A 20162-nucleotide genomic window follows, 5' to 3' on the forward strand; every position below is an offset into this window, starting at 1 on the left:
GCCGCGCCTGCCCGATCGCTGCGGAGGGCCGAGAGACCGAGTTAACATGTGACTCGGTCTATTTGTGTTTATCTATTTATGATGAGTGATTGATTAGATGATTTGAGACCTTACTTGTTGAGTCCATATTCTATATGTGCTTGATTATGCTAATCGGAGATGTGATATGTGTGCTGTGCTGTTTGTGTAAAACATATCTTGTGTGTTGTGTTTCTTAGCTTGTGATGTGCAGGTGATGGATGCGACATGATGGTCGGCAGTATGAGGTGAAAGTCAAGCGAAAGGTTCAACCGATGTACTAGAGCTGTAAAGGGTGGACATGAGTAAGCTTGGACCAAGGGACTTGAGGAGTTCGGGTGGAGTCATGGACGATCCACATGGTGCGCAGAAGAGCAAGAGTACACTGGGATGAAGACGGCGTCGGTCGAGTCAAGTGGGATGGAGACGAGTCGAGTAGGCGGCCTAGGATTGGGAGCGAAAGACTTGGAGGCATCGAGGGCTCGGCGGAGGCCAAACACGTGTCGATATTGGTGAGTCACGTTGTGCGCGGCGTGCAAGAGGGTTTGACCTCAAAATCAAGTGTGAGTCACGCCCATGGTGTGTGTAAGAGGATTTGACCGGTTTGGCCTCAAAATCGGGGTGAGTCATGCCTGATGGGGCGTGCAAGAGGATTTGGCCGGTTGGTCTCAAAACTGGGGGCAAGTACGGTGCGGCCGGACGACGTCGAGTCGGAGGACGCGTGGCACCATCGCCGAACCGAAGCGAAGTCGTGAAGGTATCAAGTCCGTTCGATGCAGCGACAAAAAGTTGGATGATTTTACCCCTATAGGGTATTTGGGTTATATGTTCCATATAAGGACATTTTGGACATTTGCTAAATGCCTATATATATATGAGGAGTGGCTGTTGAGGAAGCCACACATCTTTAGGGATTTTTGGTGATGGGCTTTTCATTTGTTTATGAGAGCCTTTGGATGAGAAAGAGGGAGAGAGATGGGATGATCTTTGATTTGATCTTTTTACCATCTTAACTTTGATTGTGCTTACGAGTGGCTTGTAAGAGTAATTCAAAGAACAATTTCGTACGCTTTTCGTTTGAATATGAACTTTATCTTTTTTTCAGGATTTTTGAGGTATCTTTGAGAATTTTTCGTCCTTCGCGATTTGCCCAAATCCTATAAGATTTGTTGGAATTTTTGTTGCTAGGATTCTTATGAGCAACTTTGGTGCCTCACGAATTTGGATTGAATTTGCAGGTTTCCCGAAACCGTATTCTTTGGTAGGGCGTGCGTGCTGTGCTCGTCACGCGAGACCTGGCAACCAGAGTTCCAGCCCGGCAGCCAGCAGCCCAGCGCGGCGAAGTTTCCCGCTGGACTGCAGCCAGGCCGGCCCAGCGGCTGACTCAGCAGCAGCTGGCGCAGGTCAGCCCAGGCGGGAGGCTGTGACCAGGCCGGCCCGGATAGCATGCCGGAGCCAGCGCGAAGCAGGCCGAGGCCATCACGGACTGCCCAGCCATGTTGCTGGTTCTGCCCTTCAACTGCAGCAGTCCAGCGTTCAGCAGCAGCTTGCATTTTCTTTGCAGGTGAGCAAGGACAGTAGTTTTTCAGTTCAGGTCTGCACTTGCCAAGTCCCTCCCGAGTTTGATTCACAGAACCAGATCAGCGAGTATTTAATTCTTGTCAACTGTTACTTTCATACTATAGTGATACAACTGTTGGTTCAATTGTTTAATCTTTACATGCTAATTAGCTTTTCTTTGCATGTCGAAGCATGAGCACTTGTTTAACCATTTTGCTTGTATGCAGTTAGATCGGTTTACTTAAGTGCTTCAATGTGTCAAGAAATCAATTCAAGCATGCTTAGTAGTGGTTGTGCTTAATCTTTTGTGCAAGCTTTTCGGAGTCTCATTTTGCGTTTGCTTCCGCTACGCTTTTGAGTGTTTCTAATCGTTCTTAAGGTGAGCTTATCACGAGTTGACTAGTGTCATCTTAACGATTAGAAGCGAGATGCGTTTGAGGTGGCAATCGGGATATAAACTTTGTTCTTCGAAGAAAGAATTATTGAAGGCTCCATTCAACCCTTTGATCGCCCGTCGTCCCGGTCCTTCGAGGGCAGAAGCTGCGAAAAGGCCCGGCAAACACCAGGCGCCTGACGTGAATGGCGTCGCATGGCGCCATGGGGCCCATGGGGGGTGTGCTGCTCGCCGATCGCGTGGGGTCGGTTTCGAGTCAGGTGTTCCGCGCAGGCCGCAGGGGAGATGTCCTGCCGACGCCACCCGTTTCTGCACGGGCGATGGCTGCACTTATCTGAAACTGAAAGGGGAGCCGGCCCGGTCGCTTCCTGAACGGGCTGACGAACGCATTGTCCAGGGCTTCCGTCGGCCCGTTGCTGGGCTCTCGGGGCTCTTGTGCCAGAGAGGGAGAGTGCGGTTTCATCTCGTCGGGATGGCGAAGAACTTCGATTTCAGTGCACCGGGTCATCAGAATCGGACTGAAGGATCAGCAACGCTACTTTGAACAGCTGGAACATGTTTCATAAGATCAGGGCTAACATTTCAAAATCTCAAACAACTGGCTGCAACATTCTCCTAATTAAGAGTCTCTCATCTCAGGTTACTCAGACTGAATTGTTCATCCTAGGCTCGATCACACAAACAAAGCAAAACCAGATCATCGCACCATTGCTACGATTATTATTCGCCTCATCGGCCGCTCTCTCACTAAGTCACTGCACGATTATTCCTTCAGCTAAGCCCTCCCTAGACAATCGCGAGGTTTCCGAAGCCGTAGCTCTCGCGGCCACCGTTCCTAGCCCTGCGGCGGCCGTCGTCGCGCCACTCGTCGTGAGCCACGGCGCTGGCGGCGCTTCCTCCTCCTGCCGCGCGCCACGCCGTCGCCGCGTACAGCGGGCGGTCGTGCCACGCAAGCGCGAGGCTGCCGGCGCACTCCAGGATGCTGTACCCGTCGCCGGAGAAGGACGTCGCGGAGATCAGCTGCGCCGTCGCCAGGCGGACCTCGTTCGGGCCGAACAGCACCTGGGTCAGCCCCGCGCGGGCGAGCCTCTCCCTCCAGCGGCCCAGCAGCTCGTGGCGCTCCGCGCGGGCGCTGCCCTCGCCGCAGACGATGTCGAAGATCTCGCTCCTGAGGTACGCCTCCGCGAGCGAGCAGGTGGAGCTGCCGCCGGCGGCGTGGTTGCCCGCGGCCACCATGGAGTCGAACATGGCCGCGTAGTGGAAGAGCGCGTTGGTGAACCTCTCCAGCAGTGGCGGCCTGTTGTGATCCGCCTCCTGCTCGACGACGGTGAAGATCCTGGGCTGCAGCTCGGTGACGAGGTCGAGGAGGATGTCAATCGGCGCGGGCACCGCCGGGTCCGCGTCCGGGTCGACGAGGAGGCGGTGGAGCTGCATGATGGAGTTGAAGGCCAGTGCCTCGCCGGGGACGATCTTGAGCATCCACTTGCTCAGCCCGTCGAGCTGGTCGACGCAGACGCCCCGGAAGCAGAAGGGGACGCCAAGGGAGCGCGCGAACTCGGCGAGGCGGATGCCCACCTCGCGGAGCTCGTCGCCGGCGCCCGTTGGGTGTGGGCCAATGCCGGTGATGCGGAGACGCGGTGGCCCTCCCTCGCGCTTGGACAGGGCGTGGATGAGCGACGGCCACTGGAGGCCCTGCATGAGGGCGAAGTCGACGACGTGCACGCGGTCGCAGCCCTCGAATGCGTCGAGGATGGCCTGGTTCGCCGTGGAGTAGGCGAAGTTAAGGTAGGGCCCCGCGTCGTAGAAGTGGCTGTACTGCTCGGCCGTCGCGGTGTGGGGTGGAGCAGGTGGCGCCGCGTTCGGGTACGCCGGGAAGAGGCGCTGCGCGAGCGCGTCGGCGAAGTGAGTCGCGACACGGCCCATCCCGGTTGAGGTCGCGATGACCGCAAGGATCGAGCGCGCCTCGGCCAGGTTGCCATGCGCGGCCGAGTAGTCGCCTGCCTGGATAGCGCCAGTGCAGGTGACGAGGAGGTGCACCAGGCGGATGGCCGCGGCCTCCTCCTCCTCCTGGCGACGCCTCGCCGCCTCCGCGGCGGCTGGGACAGCAGGCTGCCTGCCGGGCGGCAGGAGGGACGCAAGCAGGGTCGTCGGGTCGATGCAGTACGCGGCGCCGTTGTCCGCTGCGGCGGGGAACGGTGGCGGAATGCCGCCGGTGAACGTGGCAGCGGCGGCGGGTTCCATGGGCAGCCAGCTGAAGGGGATGAGGCCCATGCCTTCGTCGGAGGGGAGCAGGAGCAGGCGTGCTTGCGCTCGACGGTGTGGGCGGTGTGAGCGTCCACGCTTGGCGTCCTACTGGCTGCTGGCCGGCGTTTTGTAGGGAGCGGGCGAGTCAAGGGTGTGACGTCGCCACACAGGTGGAGGCGCACCTAATGGCGGTGCTGAGGTGTTTCATGGGATACCCGTCGGCTGTTATCCCACGTTGCGTGACAATTGGCTAGCACAGCTAATGCCCCTCCAACTGCATCCTCATCATCTCTTTAATTCTTTATTGTCACACTAGTGGGGTGGGGACCATTATTGGTCGTCAAGATGAAGAATGGTAATTCCTCGTGGCACGTCGCGTGGTACCCACTGATGCTGAAACGGAGCTTGGGATACCCCTCGTCCCCCACCGCTCTTACAACTGGTCGGGAAGGGGAAGGGAGAGGGGGTTACCCAATGATGACGCAAAAGTTGAGCACGAAATAGTCTTTGTCGTAAGACAACTAGCTAAAGTGGTTGGGTCACTCTGGCTACAGCTCTCTGGTTCTTATATATATTTTTATTTTAATTTGATGCTAACAATGTTGTCACGGATTTTTGTTGAAAAAAGAGAAAGAAGTGTTTTGAACGAAACATGCATGGTTACAGAAATCTATCGGTCAATAACATGTTGGGGCGGGAGGGTGATGATGAGCTTGACAGCGGCGACGGGGTCCATAGGTATCCAGTTGATGGGGATGAGACGGACAAGCGGGAGAGGGGTGTGATTGCACCCGACGTTAGCTTCCACGCTCGGCAGTCTACTGGATGGCTTGTGCTCTAATAGGAAGCGGGTGAGTCAGGGGTGTGAAGTTGAGCACACAAGTCGAGGTGGACCTAGTTGTGGTGAACCGTGACGACCTGGTTTGGTTCACTGACTTAAATTTAAGCACCCGTCACATCGAATATTTAGATACTAATTAGGAGTATTAAATGTAGATTATTTACAAAACCGATTATATAAGTGGAGGCTAAACGGCGAGACGAATCTATTAAGCCTAATTAGTCCATGATTTGACAATGTGTTGCTACAGTAAACATTTGCTAATGATGGATTAATTAGGCTTAATAGATTTGTCTCGCCGTTTAGCCTCCACTTATGTAATGGGTTTTGTAAATAGTCTACGTTTAATACCCCTAATTAGTATCTAAACATTCGATGTGACACGTGCTAAAAATAAGCAAAGAGAACCAAACGCCACCTATGTCATGTGACAACTGGCTGTCACAGCTAGTGCTCCTCCAACTGTACCTTAGGGGGTGTTTGGGAGGAGGGGGCTAAATTTTAGCCCCGTCACATCGAATGTTTGGACACTAGTTAGGAGTATTAAACCTAGACTAATTACAAAACTAATTACGCAATCCCTAGGCTAAATCGCGAGACGAATCTATTAAGTCTAATTAGTCCATGATTTGACAATGTGGTGCTACAGTAACCATTCACTAATGATGGATTAATTAGGCTTAATAGATTCGTCTCGCGATTTAGCTTAGGGGTTCTGCAATTAATTTTGTAATTAGCTTATGTTTAGTCCTCCTAATTAGTATCCGAACATTCGATGTGACAGGGCTAAAGTTTAGCCCTCCTCCTAAACACCCCCTACTCATGCTATGGGGGGGAGGGGGGGGGCGCTACGATTGGTGTAGAGATGGAGCACAGGTACTTATCATCATATGTCACATACCAATTATGATCGGAGACATTCTCAGTATACATTTCATGATTTTTTTTCGATTTTAATTTGGGGAGCTTGGTTATTTAGGATTTTTGTGAATAAAGAGAGATAAATATTTTAACTGAACCATGAATAGTTGTAGTCTTGAAATTGGCCGGTCAATGACATGCTCAACCTCGGGCCCATCAATGGCATGCCCAACCTCTCTTTCGCATAGAGCAGATGACATATGAGTCAGGGGAGAGGTGCCGTTAAACGGGTCAGGATAACTGCTTGTCTGGGTAGCAGTGCATTGAAGTGGAATGGGAAGGGAAATTAGTTTATTTTAGATTCAATCCTCTTCATTCCACTCTAATACTCTTCTATTAAATAAGCTCTAGTAGTGTGGGTTGGAGTGACATCAGTTAACAACTTGTTAGCACGAGCTACTCCCTGTACCAAATTATAAGTCATTTTAGTTTTTATAATCTATAACTTTTGGTATGTATATAGATATAATGTATATTTAAGATGCATAAGAAAATTATGAATATAAAAAGTTAAAAACGACTTGTGAACGCTACTGAGGATTTTAGCGCAAGAGGAAGAGAAGTATTTATTTCTAGTGCTTGAATGACGCATGCATAGGTTTAGAAGGCGAGCCGGATATGGTTGTTGCATGTCGTGCCACTGATGACTAGCTGGCACAATTGGCGCCCCTGCGATTTTTAATTTTTAATTTTCGATGGCTCGCTGGTAATGGTACGTCTGTTGAGGATTTTTGGCACAAAAGAAAGAGAAATATGTATGCTAGAGATTTGGGAGCCTTAAAAACATTGACGCAATAGCATACGACAATTAATTGCCTTAGGAGCCCCAAAACATCAGCAAAGCACTATCGTCCAAGGTGAGAGCCTGAACCATATAAGAAATGTTTTAAGAGTTGTGGTAAGATGAATTCGTAATTGTACATCACATGTTGAAGCAGTGCTCATCTATCATACATATGTTCCTACCAACTTTACAGTGCTCATCTTCACATCCTTAACTCCTTAATGATATTTTTTTAAAAAAACTCCTTCAGGATATTCAATACGTAGAAACAAAACCTACTGGGTACGACCATAATTCCATAAAAACCCAACGATTTCTACGATGAAATGATGATAAACAAGTGCAATAAGAAACCTAAAAGGTTTTTTTGGTGATCTTGTCTCTACTTTGAAGTGCAATTGTATTTTTACCCCTGTTTTCTAAAAAGTGATTTTGTCCTCACCTATTCACAAGTCAATGCGATTTTATCCTTGATCTTTGCGTATTTGCCCCTGTTTTGACCATTGACTAGGGACAAAATCGCATTGACTTGTGAATCGTTGAGGGCAAAATCACAAAGTTGAGAAAATAAGGGTAAAACAACAATTACACTTCAAAGCAGCTTCAAAGCAGGGGTATGAACACAAATACCCCAACTTTAAAAGTGAAACTGAATTTCAGAATATGGGATGAGAATGATATTACATATAAAAGGAATTTCGACGACGGCTGGGATTGAATTTGCCCGAGATCAGACCGACCTGGTTACTGGATTACATGGCCCAATCATGGTTGACAAACTTCACCATTTTTTTTGGTCTTTGGAGATTATAGGCAGTTACCCCAGAGTGTGAGGCATAAATTCTGTGTTGCACAGTAATGGAAGGCATGGCCAGGGGCTTTAGGCAGAGTCAAGGTTGACTGGTTGAGGTACAACTGGCAAGGCTCCAAGCAGCTACCGGGGCACAGAAATTGACGGGTAGTAACAAAACCATTGCGGTAACTCCAACATTGCAGAAGCTGCAAGCAGTAATAGAGAGATCTATTCAGGGATGCGAGCTGGAAGAGGACTCTTCTCCACTCTGACAGACCTGTTTTCCTGCAAGCGCTGGCCATCCTGCATGGAATCATGCAGCAGTCCAGCACAACACCTGGGTTCTCAGCCTCTCAGGGTCGGTCCAGCTGAAACTACACGTCGTTTGCAGGGTGCGCAGTGCTCTGCTCGATGCGGACTCGATCATCTGCGTCGTCGCCGCACATATCCATCACCTGGGAGGCTGGGACCAAACTGCCCTGTCCAGAATCACCCAGCCAGTTCCATTCCAACCGATGTGCTGATGACCTGTGTGGCTGTGTCTCAAGCTGTCAACTTGGATCCACGCTTATTTAAAAAAAAACTTGGATCCACGCCTTCCAGACTGTCAGCCGGCAACTCAGTTGATAGGCTAGGTCTCCAGTATCTGAATTTCTCAACTGAACCAACAGAAGATGCACAAAACTAGTGGCCAGTGCGGCCAGAATGGCCCATACGGCCATACCAGACTCACCACAAAATGGCAAAATGCTGCCCAGAATTTCCCGTTCTAACAATGCTTGGTGTCAGACTTCTCTTTGATCCAAGCATTTGGGCCAATCCTGGAGTTGGCAGAGTAGTTATGTAGTGTTTGTGCAAACTACCTCATAGGGGTCATGTTTCATGTGATGTTAAAGGCAGAATCTATAAGCACTGCATGGAGTATGATAAGCATGAGCACGACCATGTGGGACTCAGTGCATGAGGAAGGAAGTGTGATGACAGAACAATCCAAACAAAGGTAATCCCGTACGCTGGTGGACTTGCTGATGTATTGCTGGCGCAAATAAACAAACAGTTATCACCATCGCCAAGCATTGATACTAACTGGGATATTCTTGTATTCTTATAAGCTAAACACAAAGGAACTACTCGATCTCATCGCAATCTGCATGATATAATATGGACATATATTAGCTAGAACTGTTCAATATTCAAAATAGGAATAAAATTTAAATGGTACAAAGTACACGAGAAAAATATACCACTAAACCAACTAGACATGGCTTAATGTGAGAATGGATTAAATATATCAGTTTTGCTAGCATAAATACAGAACTGCGACAGTATTGGTAAAATTCAGCAACTGACATGAATTGCACCAAGCTTCAAGCTCTGGGTTAGCTTGACAGGGAGCCAATTGCCTATCCTCATTTGACGAAATGGTACTACTGTCAGACAACTCTAACTTTTGAGAGAGGTGAGGGAAAGGCCTGTGAAGCTCTTGCACAGAATTAGACATACGAAACTATATGAACATCTATGTTCTGTGGCGTGGCAATGCTGCCTTCAATAAATCTGTCAGCTGAAAGAGGTGCTCTTGACGGATATTTCATAAATTGATTTAGAAAGATTTAGATTGAACTAGATACTGTTTCAGAACAAGCACGCTTTTCCCTAAGCCCGAGATCCCCAAAACTAAAACAAGGCCAGTATTAATCCATTCATATAGTGCAATGAAATACGAAAAGCAACAGATTACATGATTAAATATTGCGTTTAAGATAGAAATGTCTGAGTGGTGGAAGTCAGATCACTTTAGTTTGGAACATAAAGTTGTGCTCCATATTTTCAGCTCAATCATCGAAATTGTAGGAACTAGGCTGCAAAGTGCAGCACATATCAATTGCCCAAGTGATTGGCGACTTGCTTATAATTTCCAATGAACTTGCAACAAGGGACCATTTCCAAGGTTTCTTTATATCGCAGGAACTCTTAATCTTGAATTATCTAACTGCATGGTCCAAGCATAAATCTGCGTTCTAGATTTTCCTTTTAGTTGTACACGCTTTATCTGCTTTTGCTTCCCAAATGATACAAAAGGACACAATGCAATGCCAAGATATATAGTTTGAAGTTTCACGTATTTAATATGACTAACTCTGGCAAAATTGCAGCTCTATATCTCTCTAGACTATAGTTGATAGGCAATAGAATTACAATTAAGACTAATAAAGCCTATCAACAAAACATTATACACCAACTAAGCTATCCTAGCTCAAGCTTACTTGATATTTCTTTTTGGCAAGTTGTTGGAAGCAAAGAAAAGCTCCATGACTCCACGAGTCACTGCTTCAGGAGACTGAAAGGAAGGAACATAACTATTAGACAAACAACAGGACTTTATCAACTAACCAGAGAAAAGAGAAGAAGCGAGAAATTACCTTCAATGGGCATCATATGTGAGAATCTGAAGTCCCATTACATGAATATAATTTTTGCGATTGCCATGTAACAAGTTAAGTATCTGCACGGAACTGCTATATATAACTCATAAAATGCGTTCTGCTGATCCAAGCAGTGGTGCTGCTGCTCATGTAGTTGTATCCAGGTTGCCCTGCTACTTGCCAGTGACTGGCGTGTACCATATAGATAACAGCACAAGATTATATGTAAAATAGCTAGCTAGCCTTCTGTCTACAAGCTCTTCACCCATAACCTTCATCTCCACATGTACAACATCCATCCTTAAAATGGTGGAGTTGCTTACTGTCCCTAACAATTATATCTCTTCGTACAATGTTAGAAATCATCTTCAATATCCTGTGACAACTCTGGCATGTGTACTGGTTTTTGGTAACAGAAACTGGGGTGCCAGGTGCAGTATTGATCAAACCAAAAGCAACAGCAAGTCTTTCGCTGTGACCACAAAAGATGTCATCCTTGGATACTTCTTTATCTTCTGGAGAATGAGATTCAACAGGAGCACAACCAGATGCTTTCATCCGCTCATATATTCCTTCAAGAACAGTATTTATTTCTCTGATCTGTGGATGTGATTCATCACCCGTAAGAAATGCATGGACCACTCCTTTAACCTCAACCCAGCTACATCCAGAATCATCATCCAATCCCTTATCCCGCATGGTTTTTCTTACCCTAGACAATTTATCCCATCTACCAGCATCAGCATATATATCACACAAAAGAACATGATATCCAGCATCATTAGGCTCCAATTCAAGAACATATTTTGCAGCAAGCTCCCCAAGTTCAACATGCCGGTGTATCCGGCATCCATTTAGCAAGGCTCCCCAAACAGCAGCATCTGGTGTGATAGGCATTTCATTTATAAAGTTGTAAGCTTCTGTAAGTTGCCCAGCACGACTTAGTAGATCCACCATGCATGCATAGTGCTTGAGATTTGGAACAACAGAGTATATCTCGGTCATGCTGTGAAAAAGCTCCCAACCTTCATTGACCATTCCACCCCTACTACAAGCACATAACAGAGTAACAAACGTAACTTCATCTGGACACTCTCCAGTTTTCACCATTTGATTGAAGAACGATAAAGCAGTATCCCCATGCCCATGAGCTACAAAACCAGCAAGCATGATATTCCAGGACACAACATCCTTTGCACCATGCACACAGAACTGTGCCCAAGCATAGCCTGTCTGGCCACATTTTACATACAAGTCGATAAGTGCATTGGGTAAATAACCTTCAGATCCAATACCACACCTTAAAACATGTGCATGGATCTCCTTACCACTCCTCAAAGCCCCAGTAGCAGCACAAGCAGCAAGAGCAGCTATAAAAGTGACAGAATTGGGCTTTAAATCTGCCAGCATATGCCTGAAATAGTAAAGAGCCTCAAAGTTCCTATGGTTGAAGCAAAATCCTGCAATCATTGAACTCCATGATACTACATCCTTCTCAGGCATGCACTTAAAAACTTCAATAGCCTTATCAATGTGCTTGGACTTTGCATACATTTCAAGGAGTGCATTTGCAACTACGATGTAGCTCATGAATCCCTTGCTCTCAGCAAGCTCATGCAACTTGACACCAACATCCAAACGCCCCAAGCAAGCACAAGCAGCAAGGGCACTTGCAATAGTAATATCATCAGGACTTACATTATTCACTTCCATCAGTGCATACACTTCAAGAGCTTTATCTGGGAAGCCGTTTTTCTCGTACCCAGATATCATAGCTGTCCATGACATGGCATCTCTAGTGTCCATTCTTGAGAACACTGTTCTTGCTTGCCCCATCATCCCAAGACTAGCATACATTTGAATCAAAGAGTTACAAAATGCAACATCAGTGGCAAAACCCCTCTTCACTGCAAGCCCATGCATTTCCATTGCAAAACTTACGTCAGTTAACAAACCTGATGCAACAGTCACACTGGTTATCGTCATAAGGTTAGGCTGCACCTCCTCCTCCAGCATGGTAAGAAACAATTCCAACCCTGTGTTGCACTCACCATTCTCAAAATGCCCAGCAATCATCGCATTCCATGAGATACAGTCCATCACGGTCATACTGTCAAACACCTTACGTGCACCCACGGCATCCCCACATTTGGCATACATGGTCATGAGTGCATTGAGGACGTCAACCTCACCCCCAAAACCAAACCGGAGAACATGTGCATGCACCTCCCTCCCCATCCTCCAGTCTGGGACGCCACCGCAACTCCGCAGCACGCAGGGGAACGTGTAGACGTCCGGCCTCACACCTGCCCACATCATCCTGTGGTACAGGTCCAGCGCCTCCTCCAGCAACCCGGCCTTCCCGTACCCGCCCACCATGACGTTCCAGGAGAAGACGTCCCGCTCGGGCATTTTGGCGAACACCCTCCACGCGTGCCACGTCTCCCCGAACCTGATGAGCATGCTGAGCATGGCGTTCCCGGGGCGAAGCCCGAACCACGCGTGCCGGTCGTCCGCGTGCGCGCACGCGCGCAGCCCGGGTTCCACCGCGCGGCGCCACTCGCAGAGGCGGAACAGCGCGACGTAGGCGTCCTCGTCGGGCGGCTCCGCGGAGGACTCGAGGAGCCAGAGCGCCTGCGCGAGCTGGCCATGGGAGCAGAGCGCTCGCAGCTCCGCGCTCGGGTCCGCGGAGGAGGAGGTGGGCGCCGCCGCCGAGACGGCGGCCGAGCTGAGACGTCGCGGGCGCTTCTCCGGGGAGAAGCGGTGGAGGCGCGTGGGCGGGAGTGCGCGCGGCGAGGGAAGGGAGGCGAGCGGGAGGAGTGGTGGGTTGAGCGCGGGCTTAGTGGGCGGCGGCGGCATCTCGTGTGGCGGAGGAGGAGGAGGCGCGCATGGCGGTGGGAGCTGCAGGCGCGCGGGGCGGCGGGGGTTTTGGAGAGGTTTGGCGAAGACGAGGTGAGGAGCTCGTGGCCAATCTCGTGGCCGCTTGCTCCGCAAGCGCGAGTGGATAAGCAGAGCGGGTGGGAAGCCAGAGAGTTAACGACATTAACGCAGTAACGCCCTCCTTCGTGCTCACTAGTTGCTTATTGGGCCGTCATCTCTGTTGGAGCGCTATACGGCCCATTTGTGTAAAGCGTGGAGCCTGACTCGGCCCGAGCCCAAACATATCGGGGGGAAATTCACTGGCCTGAATTCATTTTCCGATCCTGAATAAACTGGAGGCTCCCTCTCAAAGAAAAAGAGAATAAACTGGAGGCAGAAACGAAGGAAGCATCTCAGGTTGCGACAATGGCATCGTCCCCTGCTGCGACCGCGACCGCGAAGCCGATCGCTCTCCCGCCGGCGCCAATCCGCGGCGGCGGCTGCTGTTTCTGGGCGGCCAGTCCGAGCCCCGTCGCGGCGGCGCGGCTCAGGGTCTCCGCCTCCGCCGCCTCGTCGGACGTGCCGGATTTCCTCTCGTCCAATTGGTCAGTACCACCGTTTCAACTTCCCTTGCCCCTCGCTGCATCTTGCTCTGCGCGTGTGAGAGGTCGACTAGGTTGAGTACACGTTACGAGATTTGGGAAGATTAGGTTGCGTAATCAGGACAGACACGACTGTCCTGGTGGGGCTTGTTTTTTGGTTTTTAGTGTGTTCTCAAACACATTTCGGTGACTACTTCCCCGCTTTTCCTAGCAATAAAGGAAATCTATTCATTAAAATGGGGAATACGGCATGAAAATCTCCTTAGATTGGTTACCGGTATCTCTTACCGTGATGCTTACAGTTCAGAATTGGACGAAAACTCGAGGCAGAAAAGTATGCCATTATCAGGCAAAAATAATGTTTTCAGGTACATACATCAACCAAACAGTATATTGACATGACATTATCATTGTCGACAATGAAAGTGGCTGAAATAAAGTTTATCTAGGTTCAACTAAGTCTATCAGGCTAAATGAACTATCATCGGTTGGATAAAACCACTATTCGAGACATTCTGTAGTAGTTTACTATGGAGTAAACTGACACTAAAGCCTCAATGTGGGTTTCTGTGAAATGAAACCATACTACTTATTTTGGCCATCCAGAGTAGAATTTTACCTTTCGCCTACCAAAACAGTCAGGATTTATTCACTTCACTCGGGACTTATTTGATTAGCGATAGCTAAACCACACATGACAGTTAGACTGCAAAGCATCTGTGTGAATGCAATTAGGAATAGATAAATTCTGTGTCAGGAGTTCCTATCTCCTCCGCAATTTCCAACAGCATGTGCAGATTTTGTGACCTTTTGTGTGAGCATCCCAACTTATAATGAGGGGTTGTTTGATTTTGGAGACCAAATTTAACTCTTCTGAAGATTCTGTTGCATGAACATCCATTCCTAGTTTATTTTTATGGTACTTGCATCTCACATATAGCCATATAGGGAATATGTCACCCATGGCCCGTGGTGAACAGACCGATTCAGTTCTTAAACTTCGATAAACTGCCCTTTGATGTTATAACTAGGGATTTATGCACCAAACTGCCAATGTGAAGCCATGTATGGTTGTAACACCTACTGATTACTCCTCAACAACTCCAATCCAGCACAAATGAGCCACAAAAAGTACTACTGTATTTCACTGGTGGGCTTTGTTTAACATTTTTTTATCAGCTGATCTGGTTTTCATGTATTTGCCATGCGCATTTTGCTCCTAGTCCTACCTAGAAACTGCATAAATAACTGAGAAACTAATGGTGTGCTATAACGTCTCCACAGATTTGCAGTTACTAGGTAATTCCTGAGTTGTGGGATGGTTACCTTTACTTATCAGGTATTTTTGTAGGTAGAAAGCTAATGGACCATCCTGAAACATCCTCTCCCAGAAACAATAATTCTGGCTAAGTGACATGTCCTCCTAAAAATCATTATGTATGTTGTATTGTTGTCCTCCTAAATCCTGTCTTACTTGCTTCAAGATAATCGACATTTCATCTTTAGAGGCTGCAAACCTAGACACTTTTACTCACCTTTCCTAATAAAGTTCTTTTCTTTTAAGCCTCTACTAAAAAGTAAGAAGCTTATTAGGTTATGTACAGTATAGAGCATACCATTTGCATTTGGTATAGCAGATGTTTATGGCATACCATACCAGATGTTAGAATTAGGCTGACATACCACATGTTGTGTACATGAACATGAACATCGGTTAATCCTATGAATGGATGAGCTCGCTAAACTGGCTGGATCGTACTGTTGTTTGTTGACTCTTTCCTTTAATTTTGCTTCAGGCTTGAAACACGAAAGAGAAAGCCCTTCGGTCCCAGGTTGAATGTAATGCCCTATCTGAAATAATCACTACAGCATAAATATTCAGATATGGATTTTTGAACACTTAAAATAGTTCTGTCTTTCAGTTTAGTGCAGAAGAAGCAGTGGAATACCAACTTGAGTCCTTAAAATACAATGATCAACACCGCCAAGATTATGGGATAGAGGTCATGTACCGGGTAATTATACAAGCATGAATCATTCTTTCATTGGACATGGTGTTAATGAAACTCAGCTTTGATCAGGCTGTCAAGTCTCAGAGTCTGTATGGTCTTATTAGTTTGCAGGCTTCGACCCCTTTGAAAGGTCGACTTACTTTGGACGGCAGTTTGATCTTGGACAGGTAGTCTGAAACCTATTCCTTTTGGCGTATGCTATTAGTCATAGTGTGTTACTTACAAATTTCCACCAATATTATTCCAGTTTGAACGCTTCCGGCGCTTGTTTCACCATTCAGCTTACAGAGTGCTGCTAGGCCACAAAGAAAGAAAGATATTAAGCAGCTTATGGGTTGAAGAGGTATTCCCCTTAACATACTTTTCTTACTCTGGAGTCTGGACTATAGAAAGCACAACAAAACAGATGAAAGTTACCATGATTTATGCATAAATACCCATTCTCCAACAACTAAATTTATCTTGTTCTGCATCTCATTATGCCAAACAGAACCAATTTAAACAAAGAGTTTGGGTACAAGGAGCCCGTCCGGAGGAAGAAGAAATATTTCAATTTACAATGGTTCAGGTGCCTGTCTGATTTTCTTTCCCTTATCGATATTTCAGCTATATGGTGATTTTAATCGACTTTCCTTGTAGAGAGTCGGAGGCTTATGGGATGGTTACTGGCTAACTGAGAGCTTAATCAATGATGGAGATGCATTCTCAGGTGGTATTGCTTACTGACGGCGTAAATCAATGTAAATATTGATCCGGTAAATGCATATAGCACTGTAATTGTAAACCGTTGGCTCAGGGATAGGTCTTTTTCTTCGTGGTTGAAGATGCAGCAAGTGGCGTGAACAGTGCATAGAATTTGGCTTGGATAAGATATGCCTTTCTGGAGATCTTTGGCAATGTAGAACACGCTACTATTGTACAGATGACAGATATATCCCTCTCATGGTTCCCACAAATGGTCAAATCTGCGTGCCTCTGAAGTCTGAAGTACAAGTACTCGTGTGTTGTACGCTTGTACAGCACAATATGGATGCTTAGGTCAAAAAGAAGACGGGTGCACCTTTACTCTGTCGTTCTCTATTGTCCGATCAGAACGAAATCTTCTGGCCATGTGCGCAAGCACCGGACTTGCGAGTTCATCTTCGATGCTGCCTGCCTAGAGGTCAATGACGTAATCAAGCAGGTAAACCCATGCTATTTGCGGCAAACTACGGCGCCATTCTTCTTCTCCCTTATCCTTTTGACCGTCGCCTCTTTCACCTTTACATGTGTTGATGATCGAGGTTTTGGCGTCGCTCTCGGTCAGCGGGTGTTCAGCGTTCTCGCAACCTACGACTACTTAAAAAAACACAAAAACAGAGACTGCCCGGCTGCACTGAATATATATATAGTTTTTCACACGCTCACCGGAAAGGCGAGCGCGGAAGCTTGCAGGGCCGATTTCTAGGTGACGCCGATGATGATTGGGCAGGTCAATGACGTGCTCGCGAGACGAAAGGAACGTGAGATCGACTGCCTATACATATATCTTTCCACATGTATCTATCTGACCAGGTGATTCGGTGAAGAACGCAGCACCTCTTTGACGACCCTGCCTTTTTCGTACTTGTTACTTGCACTAATCATCGACCATAGTGTAAGTCCAAAAAAATCACCTGGAAAAAGAAAAGGCACACACGATGACACCAAGGACTTCATGCTACACACGATTGCACGAAAAGGCGAGCGACGAAATGGCCCCGAAATAGCCGCTCACTCTCACGTACGTTAGTACGTACACCGAACACGTGCGTGTTACGCTCCAGAAAAAAAAAAAGCGTCCACACCCCGGCGCACCGCACGTTCGTGTACCGTGTGCCACCCCCCGAGCTCCGCGCCCGGCCGCGTGTCTGGCCCGGCGCCCGCGCACGGCTCTACCGGCTAACCGCCTCGCTCGGCCGCGCCCGCGCGCCGCCCCCTGCATGACTACAAGTTGGCGCCCACCGGCCGCCACGTCGCGCTCGCTTGGGCCCTCCCCCTCCTCCTCCTCTTCCCGGAGACCGGCGCCCGCCTGGCCCCCGTAACCGTCGCAGTCGAGCCCGATCCGCGTTGGTTTCTTGGGCGCGTCAGGCGGAACGCGTGAGGCGCCGCTAGCGTGTTCGGATCCCCGGTTGCTTGCGGGGGGACGCCGGCCGGCGCGCCGCCCCGGCCCGACCGCAAGCGGGGTTCTCTCCTGCCTGCCGCCCGCGCGGCTGTTTCGTGGCCGTGCCGGGCTTTCTTTCGAACTCGGTCTGGATCGATCCCGCGCGTGGTACGGTCCGCCGGCCGGTCTGGTCTCCGAGACCGATCGGGTAGGTGGGGCGCCTTATCCCGATCCCGTCACGGTTAGCTTTTCGTGACATGGTCCTCTTCTCTTGAACGTGCACCTGTACGTGTTGGTGTAGGCCTCGGATTCGTACACCGGCTCGGATCGGTGCCGGCGTGACTGGCGTCTGTCTATATAAGCGACGGCCGTGCGGCCTTGACGAGCCAAGTCGAGAGATCGAAGTAGTATAATCTCGTTCCGGCGGTGATCCTTGTCCCGCGAGATTGTCGTTGCTGCGATGGACGAGGCGAGAACAGAGCAGGCGCCGCTGCTGCAGAGGCAGACGACGACCACGACGACATCAGCAACGGCGACGTCGAGCGGCGGCGGCATGCCGGACTTCAAGCAGTCGGTGAAGCTCAAGTACGTGAAGCTGGGGTACCACCACCTCATCACCCACGGCGCGTACCTGCTGCTGGCGCCGCTGCCGGGTCTCGTGGCGGCGCACCTCTCCACCTTCACGCTGCGGGACCTGGCGGACCTGTGGCAGAGCCTGCAGTACAACCTGGTGTTCGTGGTGGTCTGCTCCACGCTGCTCGTCATCGTGGCCACCGCGTACGTGCTGACGCGGCCGCGGCCCGTGTACCTGGTGGACTTCGCGTGCTACAAGCCCGACGACGAGCGCAAGTGCAGCCGCGCCCGCTTCATGAACTGCACCGAGAAGCTGGGCACCTTCACGCCGGAGAACATCGAGTTCCAGCGCAAGATCATCGAGCGCTCGGGGCTCGGTGAGGACACGTACCTCCCGGAGGCCGTGCTCAACATCCCGCCCAACCCGTCCATGGCCAACGCGCGGAGGGAGGCGGAGATGGTCATGTTCGGCGCGCTGGACGAGCTGTTCGCCAAGACGGGCGTCCGGCCCAAGGACATCGGCGTCCTGGTGGTGAACTGCAGCCTCTTCAACCCGACGCCGTCGCTGTCCGCCATGGTCATCAACCACTACAAGCTCCGGGGCAACATCGCCAGCTACAACCTCGGCGGCATGGGCTGCAGCGCGGGGCTCATCTCCATCGACCTCGCCAGGGACCTGCTGCAGTCGCACCCAAACACATACGCCGTAGTCATCAGCATGGAGAACATCACGCTCAACTGGTACTTCGGCAACGACCGCTCCATGCTCGTCTCCAACTGCCTCTTCCGCATGGGCGGCGCGGCTATCCTGCTCTCCAACCGCGGCTCGGCGCGGCGCCGCTCCAAGTACCAGCTCGTGCACACGGTGCGCACCCACAAGGGCGCCGACGACCGGTGCTTCGGCTGCGTGACGCAGCGCGAGGACGCCGGCGCCGGCAAGGTGGGAGTGTCGCTGTCCAAGGACCTGATGGCCGTGGCCGGGGACGCGCTCAAGACGAACATCACCACGCTGGGCCCGCTGGTGCTGCCCATGTCGGAGCAGCTGCTCTTCTTCGCCACGCTCGTCGCGCGAAGGGTCCTCAAGCGCAAGGTCAAGCCCTACATCCCCGACTTCAAGCTGGCGTTCGAGCACTTCTGCATCCACGCCGGCGGCCGCGCCGTGCTGGACGAGCTGGAGAAGAACCTCAAGCTGTCGGACTGGCACATGGAGCCCTCCAGGATGACGCTGCACCGCTTCGGCAACACGTCCAGCAGCTCGCTCTGGTACGAGCTCGCCTACACCGAGGCCAAGGGCCGGATCAAGAAGGGCGACCGCACCTGGCAGATCGCCTTCGGGTCAGGGTTCAAGTGCAACAGCGCCGTGTGGAAGGCGCTCCGCTCGGTGAACCCGGCCAAGGAGAAGGGCTTCAGGAACCCCTGGATGGAGGACGTGGACAGGTACCCTGTGCCTGTCCCCAAGGTCTCGGCCATCTGATTCGTCGTCATCGTTCACGCACCAAGTGTGCAGGCTGCAGGCGTCGCCATTGCCATGCCTGTCTTTTGATCAGATTTGTACAAGCAAAAAGTTCTTACTAGGACAAGACTAGCTAGTAATCGATTGTTTCTGCTACGCTTGTGTATCGGTCTGATGTTCTTACTTCTTACGCGATGTGTATAAGTGTGTTTAGTTTGGGGGTAGGTATAGCGCGTGCGTAGACGAGTGATTGGGAATATTGTTCAGAAAGCACAACACGCTGCAAAAGCAACTTATGAAAATTTTCACGGTTTCCTTTATGCTTTACACATGCTTGGAATTTCCCTAACTTTTCAACCAGGAAGCAGGACATTGTCTCGGCATTGCAGACATGTTCGATCCTTCCTGTCAAAACATTTTTGTCTTGATGTAGCACCAAGGCAATTTTGGTTCATCTCCCCATGGCCCCATCCTTTCCCCCCCGAGTGATCGCTTCAATTTCTGAATGCACTTGCGTGTGAATCTGATACTCTCACCTAAGATTTCTAGTCACTCATTGT

The 20162-nt window shown here is 49.7% G+C and overlaps 4 protein-coding genes across 4 annotated transcripts; 2 read left to right on the forward strand and 2 right to left on the reverse strand.

The window, feature by feature from the left end:
• Positions 1-2758: 2758 nt before the first annotated feature.
• On the reverse strand, positions 2759-4243 carry LOC117849010 (protein SLENDER RICE1-LIKE 2). The gene has a single exon (XM_034730623.1). The coding sequence runs from the start codon at positions 4241-4243 to the stop codon at positions 2759-2761; it is 1485 nt and encodes a 494-aa protein (XP_034586514.1).
• Positions 4244-7307: 3064 nt separating this feature from the next.
• LOC117847932 (pentatricopeptide repeat-containing protein At1g15510, chloroplastic) lies at positions 7308-12970 on the reverse strand. Its single transcript, XM_034729236.2, has 3 exons — positions 9979-12970; positions 9823-9896; positions 7308-8702 (listed from the first exon to the last, which is right to left on the reverse strand). Exon 1 carries the CDS (start codon positions 12838-12840, stop codon positions 10243-10245), a length of 2598 nt encoding a protein of 865 aa, XP_034585127.1. The 5' UTR covers positions 12841-12970; the 3' UTR covers positions 7308-8702; positions 9823-9896; positions 9979-10242.
• Positions 12971-13220: 250 nt separating this feature from the next.
• On the forward strand, positions 13221-16418 carry LOC117847934 (uncharacterized). Its single transcript, XM_034729238.2, has 7 exons — positions 13221-13445; positions 15239-15281; positions 15365-15457; positions 15559-15621; positions 15702-15797; positions 15945-16022; positions 16094-16418. The coding sequence occupies exons 1-7, from the start codon at positions 13267-13269 to the stop codon at positions 16178-16180; spliced, it is 639 nt and encodes a 212-aa protein (XP_034585129.1). The 5' UTR covers positions 13221-13266; the 3' UTR covers positions 16181-16418.
• A 1466-nt stretch (positions 16419-17884) lies between these two features.
• Positions 17885-19929, forward strand: LOC117847933 (3-ketoacyl-CoA synthase 11). Its single transcript, XM_034729237.2, has one exon. The coding sequence runs from the start codon at positions 18037-18039 to the stop codon at positions 19621-19623; it is 1587 nt and encodes a 528-aa protein (XP_034585128.1). The 5' UTR covers positions 17885-18036; the 3' UTR covers positions 19624-19929.
• The last annotated feature ends 233 nt before the right edge of the window (positions 19930-20162 follow it).

The sequence above is a fragment of the Setaria viridis genome, chromosome 3, assembly GCF_005286985.2.
Source record: "Setaria viridis chromosome 3, Setaria_viridis_v4.0, whole genome shotgun sequence".
NCBI lineage: Eukaryota > Viridiplantae > Streptophyta > Magnoliopsida > Poales > Poaceae > Setaria > Setaria viridis.